A 13461-nucleotide genomic window follows, 5' to 3' on the forward strand; every position below is an offset into this window, starting at 1 on the left:
GGAACGGATATCGATAGGGACCAGGACCAGGCTGCACGATCACAATCACGGTGAGCAGAGTAATGTTCTCTCCGTTGTTGCCGCCAACATTAAGAAAGGCACGGCTACAGCCGGAATCGAAACTTGAAAAGTTGACGGTACTGGCTCCTTTAGCTCGAAGAAATAGAGAGACAAGACACCGACTCCAGAGACACACTTCATATCGCAGCTGTCACGGTTGTCGAGGGATGCAGCAGCGAGTATGTTGCCATTTTTGTCTTGGACGTTAGTAATGGCTGCGTTCTACGCTGTCGTTGCGGTCATTTGGAAAGAGGACAGCACCGGCCCTTGAGCAGCCACTACCGCCTTTCGCAGTTGTCAGCCGCAAACCAAGACGTATCTCTGGTCATTATCTAATGTCGCTTCTATCGATGAGAAGGAACCTTTCTTCGCTGCAGTCGACCCTTGGAACCACATCGTTCGGGACACCTTGGTCACGCTTTTCGCCTCGCTTTTTGTTGGCACCTCCAGGTTAGCGGGTTTTTTGGGGGTTTTTTTGAGCACATTACGGCCTAAAGATAGCTGTGTTTCGTCGTTCGGCAATGGCTCTGCAGACTCGACGGCACCGAACTCTGATACGACCAGAGTCGAAGATTCCGGAAGGCAGGCGGATGGAGGCACCGATGGCTTAGATGATTTCCGACTGCGAAACAGTCGCTTCCAACGTCCAGTCGACACTTTGCTGTCTGATTGAACTTCATCGGTGCTGGAGCTATTGCGGCTCGACTCGGAATCGCTCCTGGCAAAAGGAGAAGCAGATCGTGGGGCGTCATCAGTGGGAAAGTCGTAAGGGAAGTCTATGATACCCTGCCAGTTACTTCAGTATGTTTTAGCAGCAAACAGAGCAGAGCATGCATACCTTGCACGAGGACGGTGACGGAGGTCCTTCTTCAAAGGGTGGCCGATTCGTTGGAGTAGGTGCAGTGCGTCCACATATCCGAAGATACCCAGGGGGTACAGAGGCGGTAGACCCAGCTGACAGAGTGAGAGGCAATAAACAACTGACAATGACCCCTCATGGTGGAACAGGCGGTTTCTTTTTGGGCAGAGGACTCGGTGGGGTTTCGTCAACATTAGGCAGCGCATCGAATGTTGATTCCTCATCTGGGGGATAACATGGCTCGTCGTCAAAAATGCTACCGCCCTCCGGGATTGGCGACAGAATACGGGGATGATATGGCTGATAATATATTGTGCTGCTCGGAGTACTGTAGGACGGCTCTGACGCGCTGGGCATCTCCACCTCGGCATCTGCCACCTCAACCAGTGAAGGTGGGAATGGAGAAGATGACGGATTCCACACCATACTGCTGGACTCTGACGACACGTCGCTGGTGTTAGACGTCTCTGACCCGTTATCTGTCACAGGAGGCGGCGAGGGGGAAGAGTGGCAGACGGGCAGTGACTGCGGAGGGGCACCAAGACTAAAAATTGATCTTATTAAATAGACGCGACGACAAGGACTTCTCCGATGATGTCGTCGATTCTGGCTGGTGGGCCATAGATAGAGACGATGCTTCAAACGAGGGAGGGTGCGGAGAAAAGGGAGTGTGAGAAGAATATGAACCGAAAGGGACAAGGAACGTCGATTGGTGTAGGTGGACGACCAAGAACAAGAGTGCTAACTGCCTCGCGTTTGAGGGAGGTAATGAGTAAACCGACGTCCTTTGGTCAAGTTTGTCACGGGATCGAAAAGGGAAAGGTGGCAAGAGCGGCCATAAGACGACAATGAACCTCCGGGGTGTTTTGTGACGATCTTTGAACAATGAAAAAGTCTTCTATAGTCGCATGAACTTCACCTAAAATCATGCCTGCGAACGTCTAGTGGGGGAAAACTTTACGAGCCTGCACATGTCTCAAGACTGTGAGGCGGCGACTGTGTCTCTATTTTATCGGCAATTCTATCCATTAATGTAACCTATATTACAGACCCTAATCAGTACTACTCAAGCGTGGCGTAAGACAACATGGCATACGACGTCTCATTACTACCTATCGAACTTCTTCCACGCGTGTTTCTCGTATTCCACTGTCTGTGTTCTCTGTTTCTTAGGTCTAGACATCCCACAAGTCAGCGCCTCATCAGAATAAAAAATCACGGGGGGCTACATACAGTACGAACGCGCGAGGCTCAATCCTTCCTCGGTGTTGCAAACTGAGGAACCGAACCCTGAATAGATTACCTTCAGGCTGCAAAAAATATTGCGAATCAGGGGACGAATGTACAAGGATACCAGGTACTCACTTTGAGCACTCTTAAACTTTCGCTTAGGTCTTCTCCCAGCTGCACGTTTATTCCACCCTCTGCTACCTTGTGCTTCCCAAGCTTTTGCCCCGACAGCCCTTTCTTCAGCTTGGTTTCGGCCAAAAGCCGAAGCTGTTGACGCTCTGCGTCGCGCTTGGCGCTATTTATCTTCGCCTCTTTGCTTAAAGCTTTGACTCTGTCAATCGTGGCCAGTATACGTTTATTAGCAGCTTTGTTTGCCAGTGCACGTTTCTGGAAGGTCGCATTAGCATGGTGAAAGAGGATCAGGATGATATCCGCTACTAACCTCTACTGGCAGTACCTTGGCAGCCTTTCTCCGCTGTTGTTTCATCTTCCTCTCCAGGGCTGGTTTACTGAAAGTTTCTGAGGGCTCCTCCTCCTCTTCAACCGTAGTGGCGATATCGACCTTCATTCCGGGTACGCCGCTATTACCATCATCCTCACCCACACGTGCGTTCTCCATCTGGTTTTTCACCTCTGTCAGCTTTTCAGCCTCGGCAATCCTCCTCTCCTCGATCTCGTGAGCTCTGAGAAGGAGCTCGCGATGTGCATCGGCTGGAGGATTATAGGATGTCCCAAGGTGGGGCTCGACCACTGCCGGGACCTCGATGATTTTTCAGGGCTGTGAATGCGTTGGCGCCTGTCGTGATGCATTAGCTTGCGATAGTACCACAGTACAGATAAGCAAACCTTCACGGGCTTTTTCTGGAGACGTTCTGTTCCCTCTGGCACTTCTACTTTCTCTTCTGCGTCTGCAGCCCACGGGTCGAATTGGCCACTGTTTTTCATCGCCTCTGTTAACCCAATAATAGCACTCCCTGCACCAAATTCTGTAGGGTCGACAATACTATTGAAAGGGCCTTGTCTTGGACGCTTCACAATACGCAACATCCATTCCTTTTCCTCCCTCGTCACCGCTGCCTTTCTCTTCCCGGACGATGTCGCCCGTGAAAACACCGCCGGCACTGCCGATCGCTGGGCAAGAATCTTCGCTGCAGTGGTTTGCGATGCGAGTGACTTTGGTATGGATTTCCGGACTAGAGATATCTTTGTAAACAATGGTTCAACTGCAGAAGGACTTGAATGTCCCGTACCTTGATCATCACCGGCGAGATCAACGAAGAAAAGACCGTTATCGGTGGTTTTCTGCAAAGGTTTACTGAAGCAAACGTGAAGAAGACTGGCGGGAATCAACAAATAGATAGAACACCTACCCTACCACCCTCTCTTTTTCCCTCATTCCGTCCAAGGCCTCTTCGACGTCTTCAATATTAACGTTTTTGCGCCATGCTCGTTTGCACCTGCGGCTCGACTGATTATGCTGGGAAGGAGCTCATACGGCTGACCGCATGGGTTTGGCTTTGCTTTTTGTTTTCGAAGCAGAAGTGGACATGATGGTAAAGTGTGGAACAAAGGTGCAAAGCCAGACGTGAAAATTAGTGGGGCAAAGATAGATCTCACATAAGCATAGATATCCGTGGCTAAGCGGCAAAGCGCTGGACGCCAAGCCCTCAGTTCGATTCCAGAGTTCGCTCGATTTTCTTTTCATTCGCCTAAAAACTTTCATTATTATTGAAGATATTTATATTGCTTCTTATTAGTACTGCTATTCCATGAAACACATCTGTGACCGTAAATAAAGTTTAGTAAAGTGCATGCAAAGAGAGGCGCTCGATTCTGCCCAATTTCCAGAAATTGCTCCAGAAAATCCAAAAAATCGAAAACGACACGACGTCCAGTGACCATCAAGTGTCCCCCGAGATATCTAATATATAAAGCCTGCGCCGGTAGAACCTCCGGAATGACGGCCGTCCAGACCATTCTTTGGGAAATATAGTCATGAAGTAGTGGCAGAATTGTTACGACACGCTGGAATCGTCTCTATCAGAGATCCAAGCCTCGTTATCTATGTGGAGTATGTTTTATTTCGTCCTTGACAGATATTATCTGAAACATTTCAGGACGGTGTCAGTCACGCTCAAAAAAATTGGCGAGATGTCTGGCGTTGCTGCCAAATATCAAGACCTTGCAGATCTGAGGGCGTGACTTCGAAGGCGCCGAGACAAAGCTTTCTGTAGCTTTCGCGTCAGTAGTCCTTCCCTTTGTAAGGAGACTAGCTGTGTCCCATGAGGGTGTCGGGCTATTTTCCAGCATCTCTACTGTCCGCGACATCACATTCTTCACTCATTGACATACCTACCACACCAAATATTGTGCTCGTTCTGTAGCGAGCTCCTCCCCTCATATAGAGCCGGTGAAATTCCGAGAGTCTCCTACAAAATTGGATAGTAAGGCACATTATATTTCTTCTGCAAACAGTTATCAACTGATCCTCAACTCATTGCTCAGGGCTCACTCATAAACTCGTGGATTTTTCCTGACTGGTGTAAAGCGTTCAGTATTCATGTTCTGCTGACATATGAATATCTTCTGAGGATATGCATATGGTTACGATATTACCGATATTGCATAATATGGTGGGTCGTGCTAGTACATCGCGTTCGGTCGTGGTTGAAGTTGCTATCGGTCAACCGTCCCGAAGCCCCGCGAACGCATACCGGCGAGGAGATAAGATAACAGACGCGCTGATAACTTATCACGTGGGCGAGACGCGTACAGCATGTCACACCACCCACCCCTCTTCCTTTTCCTTTTCCTTACTTCCATATTCTTCCTTTTTGCTACATGTTCTCTTGGCAGTGCTCCCGGATTCCTCTATCTTGGTCTCGTACGCAATCACTAGGCTCTATCAAAGAAGAGTCTGAAAGCCTTGAGGACGAACTACCTTCCGAATCAGATGAAGACGACGGTGCGACAGAATCCGATGGCAACGACTTTTCTGCACCAGTGCAGCGTTCCTCATTACAGACGACGTCAGAGTCCGACGACTTCTCTGATGCCCTCCAGCACCTCCTCTTGGAAATGGAGGAAAAGAGACGCTCCGGATTTTGTACTTCCATGATTCGACAGCCGTCTACTGAACACTCATTTTTACGCTTATTTCCTCAAAATCTTCTGCCTACCGCTACACCCAGCATGGATCGCAATTATTCTTTCTCAACCGTGAGCCCTGCTTCGGATTTCTATTTCTCGCCAGGATCAGAAGGCAATACAAAACGTCCACGAGAAGACGCTCTTGAAGACATTCGTAGTCCCAAAAGGATTCAAAGATGTAGCAGCCGGTGTGTTGCACCTATCTATCCTAGCGTTCGTACTGACGTTGTCTGTATCAGACACTCTACCATTACCGATGAAACGACTCCTACGTACGTCAGCAAAGCCTCGTCTTTTTCAGATCTCATTGTTATATGAAGGTTTCGAGGCTGGAAGCGCTCTCGTTCTGAACGAAAGGATTATGATATGCCTTCTCCGAGGAAGAAGGCCCGACCAACTCACTGCTCATATTCAGTTTCCCAGCCAGCAAGCCTACGTCGCGCGCAATCACTCCGAGCCGACACTTTGTTGTCTTCTTCCTCATCCGGCAGCTCTGGGTCGACCTCAAGAACATATGTCCGTATCGTGTATATCTTGCAGAACCGGGACTCATACCCTTTTAGACGCCCACCATCACACCGACTGGCACTTTTCGTATTCCCCACCTCGGGAACTCACCCCCTGATTCCGATTGGATACCGACAGCACCATCATCGCCGGAACCTGTGCCTGTTCAGAGGAACACCTATGCGCATCTACCACCGGAGCTTTTTCTCCCTTCAAGGTTCGGTGTTACACGTTCCTCGCCGAGGGATCCCGTCCCCATTATCGCACCTCCGTCAGATCACACAGCGATGCTGGCTTTGTCATCCGAAGCCCAGGCTAAACGTCGGTTACAACTGTACGTCTCGCGGGAGCATCAGCGTCATCAGATATGGGAACTAGGATGCCGCAACCAAACCTCTACATTTGACGATTGGGAGAATGCCATCGGCATAGGCCAGAAGTTGCGGCGGAAAGTTGTAGGATGGATTCTTGAGGTACGTGGATCATCGCTAATGAACATCTTTTCACTGATGATTCATAGGCCACCTTGCGACGCCATGAAGGCGAAGATCTACATGACCAAATCACGGCCCTCTCTACCTCAAGAGAGACTCGGTTCCATGCGGCATATCTCTTCCTTCTCTTTTTCTTCTGTTCCGGTGGGACAGAGGGAGTGGAATGTGATGGCTTCGAGGATACGGTGTGGGATATGGCCGTCGGTGCCGTTGCCGTTAGCGTCAAGGTAGGCGCTGTTGTATCTTCGTTTTTCTTTCTGTTACTGATGCCTTTTCTAGTATCATCGGGACTTTCTCCCACCCCTCTTCCCTGTATATACTTCCAGCTTGCAGGCCCTTGCACCGCACGAGATAGGATTTGGTGACTTGGAGGTATGTTTGCTCACATTCTGTTTATTGTCGCACTGATCTCCATTATAGGGTGCTCAAGCTGACCTTCTATCTGCCGTCGGCTACGTTCTTGGCGGGACGCCGGTAGGTGTCCTCGATGAGTTGTTAGATGCGCTGCCCTCGCTACGTGAATTGTTTCCGGACGAAGGGGAATGGAGCCGGGTGTTGAGAGAGACCTGGAGGTCTTTGATGATTTGTATACTAGGTCCGTTCTTCTTTTTCCTTATGTTCGTGCTCCGATGCTACGGTTTATATAGAGCCTGACATCCTCAACTTCCCGATATCCCTTCTCTCAGCGGCAGCGGTAAGTGAGGCCGTTTTGGATGTTTTGTTGCACCGGAAGGTCAGCAGTCGTGACAAGTATAAGGATGAGTTGCGAGAGGAGACTGAAGAGGAAGCGGAGGGCATACTGTTAGATGTCCAGAATGTCCTGGGTATCGGAGAGGTTAGTTTTGGTCTTTTGAAGTGAGCTTCTTACTGACGAGAAACGCAGAGGGAGATGCATGAATGCCGGGAATGGATTGTAGGGGTGAAAAGGGATTGGTGTGAGCTGTAAGGAATTGCTATCGCTTCCTTCCTTGCTTAGTCAGGGACATTTTCATATTTTTCACGACTTTCAGATGGATTGTATTATTTTGGGATGTTCGAGGCTTATCATTGATGTATGGAAACGGTTGCTATAGATTAATGTTGTACTTTCATGTAAACGTACTCGTATGCAAATGCTATAGAACGGTTTATGAGCATACAACATCTGCATCATCCGTCCCAACTAAATGGTATTTGACCCTGTTCTGTCATTTTCTGTCTTGTCTTGTCTTGCCTTGTCTCTTACATGGCTTCGTTCGTTGTCGCCAGGGTAGGTAACTTTACTGGCACTGGTGCGTACGCATGCCTCCAAGATCTCATCCTGTTGGCCCTGCTCGAAACTTCTCCGGGCGTCTGTTTGCCAAGAACGGTTACTCCGTCGGGCTGATCTCGCGAACCAACATCCATCACCTCCGCATTGGCCTTGAATGCCTCTCTCGCTTTGAGAAGATCAGCGTTCTGTATCTACGAGAGACAGTGCATGGTGGAGCACATGATTGATCGTTGTACCGCGAACATATTAGACTCGTGAAGGAAAATCTACGTCAAGCCCCCGATCAAAGGGCAGGACAGGACCTCAAGAAGGGCATCGTTCGGTGCCCTGGGTCTATATCGGTAGGGGAATGGAACCCTCCCGAAGAAGTGGTGGATAGTAATCGCGGCACGGAATGAGATAAAGGGAGGATCTAAATGAATCACCTAAACCCGACTGCCTTGGATTCACTATTCCTTCTTAATACCATGGTTGCAATTCTTGCGACGATCCTCTCGCTAAGACGCGTTTCGATCATTGTGCGGTTCCCGCATAAAAAAGGGCGCTTCACTCATTCCATATCCTTTCCTTTCTCAGACGACCCATCTCTCTGCAGTTGGGCAAAAGTACTCGCGATTGGCCTTGTAGCTATGTTCTCTCACCGTCTGGAGGAGTTTCTGTCGCTCGAAGGACATGCGGTCCCAGACTGAAATTTAGAATCGAAGTCACCGCCCGTTGTGCCCGGTGTATATGTTCAGCATCCAGAATAAATCACAGGAATGGATTCTGCAAACATCATGATTTTCTATCTCCTTGCCACAAATACGTTTCCTGTTTCTCTCTCTGGCTCACGGCAGGGTGGTGGTATCGGTACAAGGTCCCCAAATACAGAACGGCCGGATCGGACATATGGCTGTCTGCGGCGGGTCCTATCATGTGACGGTTCAGCCGAATAAGCATCTGTTGGACAACCTGGAGCCCAGGCCCAGTGGTTCCAACAGCACCGACCATCATTTTTCTGCAACAATACAACCGTTCTGCGTCATGGTGTACAAACTGCGGTTATTCGCGCAAGTCATTTTCTCAAACAGAGAGAGCTGCTCACCAGGACCTGCTATCACCGGGAAGAGCAAACGTGACTGGGCTTCCAGTTCGAAACTACTTGAAATAACTTTCCTATTGGCCATCGGTTCCGATCCCAGCTAAAGACCGACTGACACGTCTTCTCCGAAATATGTATGGAGCGTTTCCATGCTCTCCTGGCACTTTCTCAGACATGCATGTCTCTTACTTCCTGCCGCTTGTTTGGGAACGTCTCGAAGCGTGTACAATTCGAAACCCCTACCCTACCCTGGCGGTGTATGTTCGGTACATGCATACGCGACCTTTATGCTCAGGCGTAATGCTTCTTATGCAGTACAATCTCTGTGGACGCTGCCCCGGTTCTCAGCTAATACCGTGTGCCAGGAATTGGCGCGCTGCCTCCCCCCTCCTGCTCAATCTCAATACGCTCCAGATTTGTCGGATTAGGGTCGCCGAAAGGCCCTGTATCAAGCCTTTCCACAGGACGCGTGTTTAAAACAGTCACAGTCAAAACACTTGTTTTCCCTCCGAATGGCGGCACTGTGAAGTACAAAAAAGTCGCGTGCACCACGAGGACCAAGTCGGTGATGGCGAATACTGTGGACGGGTTGAAAGTCTCGATGTGCGCTTTGTAGGTGACGGGCAGTTGTTGGTAGAGTAAGACGTCTGCATATTGAAGCTTTTGTTCTTTCACTGATTGGGCGTATAGCTATGATGCGAAAGATGAAGGCGATACGTGACCTCCGAACGATCTATATTTGCAGCCCGCATATGACAAGAGTATGTGCTACGATCGTAAAAGCCTCGCATTATTCTAATTCCTAACGGGGTGACCTGAAGCATCTCAGCCATTGGAAGGACCTGACTATTCCACAAGGGAGAACGAAATGAAGACTGGTGGTCTAATTTTGGGACCAAGGGAAGACGTAACACGACGAAGGACACTCAGCCACCAGTTCAGTTGTCAAAGTTTCATCCTTTTGTGATATTTATAGACCGAGGCATTTTTTTTCTCTGCTGAGCACCCGCAGTATGCTCGCTGCGCCACATATCGCCACACCGCAGCATGGCTTTTTGGTTGGCTGTACATAATCCATTGTCTTATCACTATCCTGGGATTAAGCCGTTCTGCTTGGAAGGTTTCTTGAGGCATCGCAGCTGTAAAGGTGACTCGGACCCTCGTTACCGGGCAAGGTGCATGGCATTAGCACCCATGATATACTGCGGACAAAGGGGTACGGCTGTCCCAGTGAATGTCATACGGTTGACGTACATAAGTATCATGGCGCAATAACTTCCTTATATCAACCTCCAAGTTCACCCAAAGTCGGTATTTTCATTCTACCTCGCGAGCAATATCTGGTTGTCAGAGAGACCGTTGTGGAAACTCGGAGCAACCGTCATCGTATCGTGATCACTCGGTCGGCGACAATTACAATGCCCGCATTCGACGTTCGAACAACCCAGAATCCACGTACGCCCAGATGTGTGATGATAATATGAGACCAGAGCCACTGGTCATCGAGCAACTGATATGGCCGTATGGATGTGTCATTCTGGTCTCGTTCTTGCATGTCCTTCCACCACCACTGCCTATTACAAAGTGCATGTAATTGTTTCGAAGCAGATGGATACATGATCGCACAACGTTATATTTTTCCCGACACCGACACTTGATGCAGACCCCTGACGTCAGTTATATGATACCTCACATAATAGCAAAAATAGCGCATTTCCGCACGTACTAACGGCTGAGTGAATGCCAGTCCATGAATGCACTCCTTCCTCCGTAGAATGTTGAAGCCTACGTCCATCATGGGCGCAGCACCACGCTCCGGTCTGATCCATTGCAAAGAATGGCTCGCTGATCGGTCGCTGAAAGCTATCATTTTCTAGTGAAAGCATCTCCTCATTTACAGAAGTGCTCTGCTACTGATCATGAGACGAGGGGGTGGATGGGAAAAAGAACGAGAGAATGTCATAACACACTGGCCACAACAAAAATAAACTCGGAGTAGAAGAAAACAAAAATAGATGTCGGGGCAGGGAAGTTCGGAATTCTAGAATTAAGATCAGCTCACATCCGATCAACCGTTGGACTCGTTGGAAAAAATACACAAAGGCACTGTTTGTTCAAGGATCAAAGATTCACATGGAGCCTAGGACTGGTTGGGAGGAAAAATTGTCTAAAATCACAGGAGACAGGTCGCACACAACACTGCAGCAAGGGGACCTTTTGATGCATACAAGACTCGTAATTTCAAAAATGGGCCGATACTCGTGGTTGGTACGCTAGCAGATGTATGTGTGCAAAGAAGGCCATCCCTTCGAAACGCGGATAGATGTCGGTGATGAAGAGAACCGCCACCCACAGGGCACACTGAACAAGCTAAGTAACGGCGCTGAGTTGTAAACTATCGCAGTAGTTTTGTCTTGTTACTCGCCAGCGAGCCCGTAATGGAGTCTTGGTGGAGTAGTCCACTTCGACGTCGGGAGAATAGAAGTGCCTTGAAAATCACCCATCGTTAGGGAAGTTCTCGTACAAGTGTCCTCAACTCGTACGCTAGGCAACCCTAGCCGACGGAGCGCTAACGAAAGACTGGTAGCCAGTCACAATGCGGCCAACATTTGCTGAGTATCCGATGATCATTATGAAAGCACAAGGAGTCCCCCTACACGTTTTGATGTCAGAAGATGAACGCCTGATCGTATTAAAGGGTAGTAACTCGGAGAATGAAAAGAACGGCGTAGGAGAAGCTCAAGCACGAGTGCACTGTTCGCGAGGTAGATAACTGGCGCACAAGTTTACCCAAAGAGAGGACCAACAAGAGGAGTACGTAGGAACAGTTGAAGAAAAGATGGTCTGGCAATGCTGTGTTGGTGTGGGTGTGGGCGTGGGCGTGGGCGTGATGGAGGAAGCATGCCAAAATTTAGACAATACTGACACCGAATGGGGAAATGTCATTAATGTTTGTTTGTACACGGAAAAGTATATAAAGACAGAAACAGAGTGGTCTTGTCCTCGACTTTTTCCCCTTCCCCATCTATCGTCCCCGCTGCAGCCCTCATCTCCCTCCTTCCTCCTTCCTCCACGCCTACAGTCTTTTTGCTCGGGAGCATCTGACTGACCTTGTATCTTCCGTTTCACCGATCAACAACAGTAAAGATGAAGGCTTCCTTTTTCCTCCCCTTGCTCGCCGCTTCCTACGTCGCCGCCCACGGATACGTGCAGAAGGTGACCATCGATGGTACCGAATACACTGGTCCAACCGTCGATTCTGGCAGTACCGATGGGATCACTCGCGAAATCTCTACTCAGGATCCCGTTAAGGGTGCGACGAATTCCGATCTTACCTGTGGGCCGGGTTCCACCGCTGGCACCCAAGTTGCCGATGCCAATCCTGGCAGCACCATTGAGTTTTTGTGGACAGGTGCTAGTGGCTCGGCGGTGAGTATGATTTTTGTTAATTCGGTATATCCGCTGATTTTCTCTTAGTGGCCCCACAATGTCGGACCAATGATGACCTACATGACCAACTGCGGCAGTTCATCATGTGCTGACTATGATACAAATGGTACAGAATGGTTCAAGATTGACGAAGTTGGGAGGACCGATGGTACATGGGGGCAAGCTGCTCTCAGTGCGTATACTCTTTTAACTGTATATTCCGTTCTCTTAAAGTTATATTTACTCCAGTGACGGGTACCGCTGCCAATGTGACCATCCCAAGCAACCTCGCTCCCGGCAACTACATTATCCGCCACGAGATAATTGCGCTCCAGTTAGCTCAGACAGAAGGAGGCGCAGAGTTCTACGCATCGTGCACTCAGCTCAAAGTCGGTGGCTCTGGTACCGGCACTCCTTCCAGTAGTGATCTCGTTCAGTTGCCTGGAGCCTACAGTGACACTGATCCTGGTATTCTGATCGATGTATGTCTCTTCTCTTCTCACACTTGTAGCCTGGCTAACAGTTTTCAAGGTCTACGACGATACAACTGCCTCCTACACATTCCCTGGCCCAGCAGTTGTCGACCTCAGCGGCGGCAGCTCCAGCGCTTCTGCCTCCGCCTCTGCCTTCGCCACTCAGTCTGCTTCCGCTACCTCCACGTCCAGTAGCACGTTATCTGGTTCAACGGGAGCCTGCAAGTTCAGGAAGCGCACGAATACCAACAGTACCGCTGTACTCACCAAGAGGGAAACCGTCGCCAAGAGACCCCGCCATGTATCTAGGATCATGCGCGGATTGGATTTTTCTTCTCACAGGCATTAACGCGTCAGTCTGCGTCTTGCTCGCGCTAGTTCGTGTTGTTTTGGCCATGCTAGTCCATGGTTTATATCTTCTGCGTGTTGATACCCTTTTACACTTTATATCCTCTACGTCTGCTCACGACCATGACCTCCTCACACTCTCTTGTTATTTGGCACGCTCTTGTATTGCTATCGCTCATTATCTGCTACGGCTAGTCCGTGGCATTGTAATAATAGGTTGCATGGTCGTAGACTAGACAGACATCCCCCTCACATACACGTAGTATACATTGATTATTGATTGATCATTAACGAGTAATATGGTGTCATCAAACTCTTGACATTGAACCCTTGTGTTGTTAAAATGGGTACGGTGGTGGAGTGAAACTCCATGAGGCCACTGGATTCGAAAGAAACCACGGTGTTCGTAGGGGGGTGGCATGTACGTATAACCCTTGAAACTGGGCCTGGTCTTGTGTTAAGACACTGCTGTCGACCTCGAGTTACATGGGGGTAAATGGCCTTCGCCAATAAAGAAGTCATCCATGAGAAAAGCGTGCAAGCTTAAACCGATCAGAACCCACGTACCACCAAACGCG

At 49.3% G+C, this 13461-nt stretch overlaps 4 protein-coding genes across 4 annotated transcripts; 3 read left to right on the forward strand and 1 right to left on the reverse strand.

Annotated features, from left to right (window-relative positions):
- Window positions 1-2027: 2027 nt before the first annotated feature.
- BT62DRAFT_913717 (P60-like protein) lies at window positions 2028-3638 on the reverse strand (the record flags this gene model as incomplete). Its single annotated transcript, XM_043183892.1, has 7 exons — window positions 2028-2094; window positions 2153-2229; window positions 2285-2536; window positions 2592-2909; window positions 2984-3342; window positions 3400-3464; window positions 3520-3638. Coding segments are annotated over 7 exons (1257 nt in total), but the record flags the coding sequence as incomplete, so codon positions are not given.
- A 1314-nt stretch (window positions 3639-4952) lies between these two features.
- On the forward strand, window positions 4953-7419 carry BT62DRAFT_939023 (uncharacterized protein). Its single transcript, XM_043187642.1, has 9 exons — window positions 4953-5487; window positions 5539-5571; window positions 5620-5815; window positions 5863-6279; window positions 6327-6527; window positions 6580-6672; window positions 6721-6895; window positions 6948-7135; window positions 7184-7419. Exons 1-9 carry the CDS (start codon window positions 4991-4993, stop codon window positions 7244-7246), a joined length of 1863 nt encoding a protein of 620 aa, XP_043032919.1. The 5' UTR covers window positions 4953-4990; the 3' UTR covers window positions 7247-7419.
- Window positions 7420-8580: 1161 nt separating this feature from the next.
- On the forward strand, window positions 8581-9464 carry BT62DRAFT_939025 (uncharacterized protein). The gene is made up of 2 exons (XM_043187643.1): window positions 8581-9271; window positions 9324-9464. Exon 1 carries the CDS (start codon window positions 8783-8785, stop codon window positions 9059-9061), a length of 279 nt encoding a protein of 92 aa, XP_043032920.1. The 5' UTR covers window positions 8581-8782; the 3' UTR covers window positions 9062-9271; window positions 9324-9464.
- Window positions 9465-11725: 2261 nt separating this feature from the next.
- Window positions 11726-13211, forward strand: BT62DRAFT_939028 (uncharacterized protein). The gene is given in 5 exon segments (XM_043187644.1): window positions 11726-12062; window positions 12111-12255; window positions 12312-12544; window positions 12594-12679; window positions 12692-13211. 5 exon segments carry the CDS (start codon window positions 11781-11783, stop codon window positions 12882-12884), a joined length of 939 nt encoding a protein of 312 aa, XP_043032921.1. The 5' UTR covers window positions 11726-11780; the 3' UTR covers window positions 12885-13211.
- The last annotated feature ends 250 nt before the right edge of the window (window positions 13212-13461 follow it).

Source organism: Guyanagaster necrorhizus (genome assembly GCF_019112545.1).
Source record: "Guyanagaster necrorhizus MCA 3950 unplaced genomic scaffold BT62scaffold_74, whole genome shotgun sequence".
Taxonomy (NCBI): domain Eukaryota; kingdom Fungi; phylum Basidiomycota; class Agaricomycetes; order Agaricales; family Physalacriaceae; genus Guyanagaster; species Guyanagaster necrorhizus.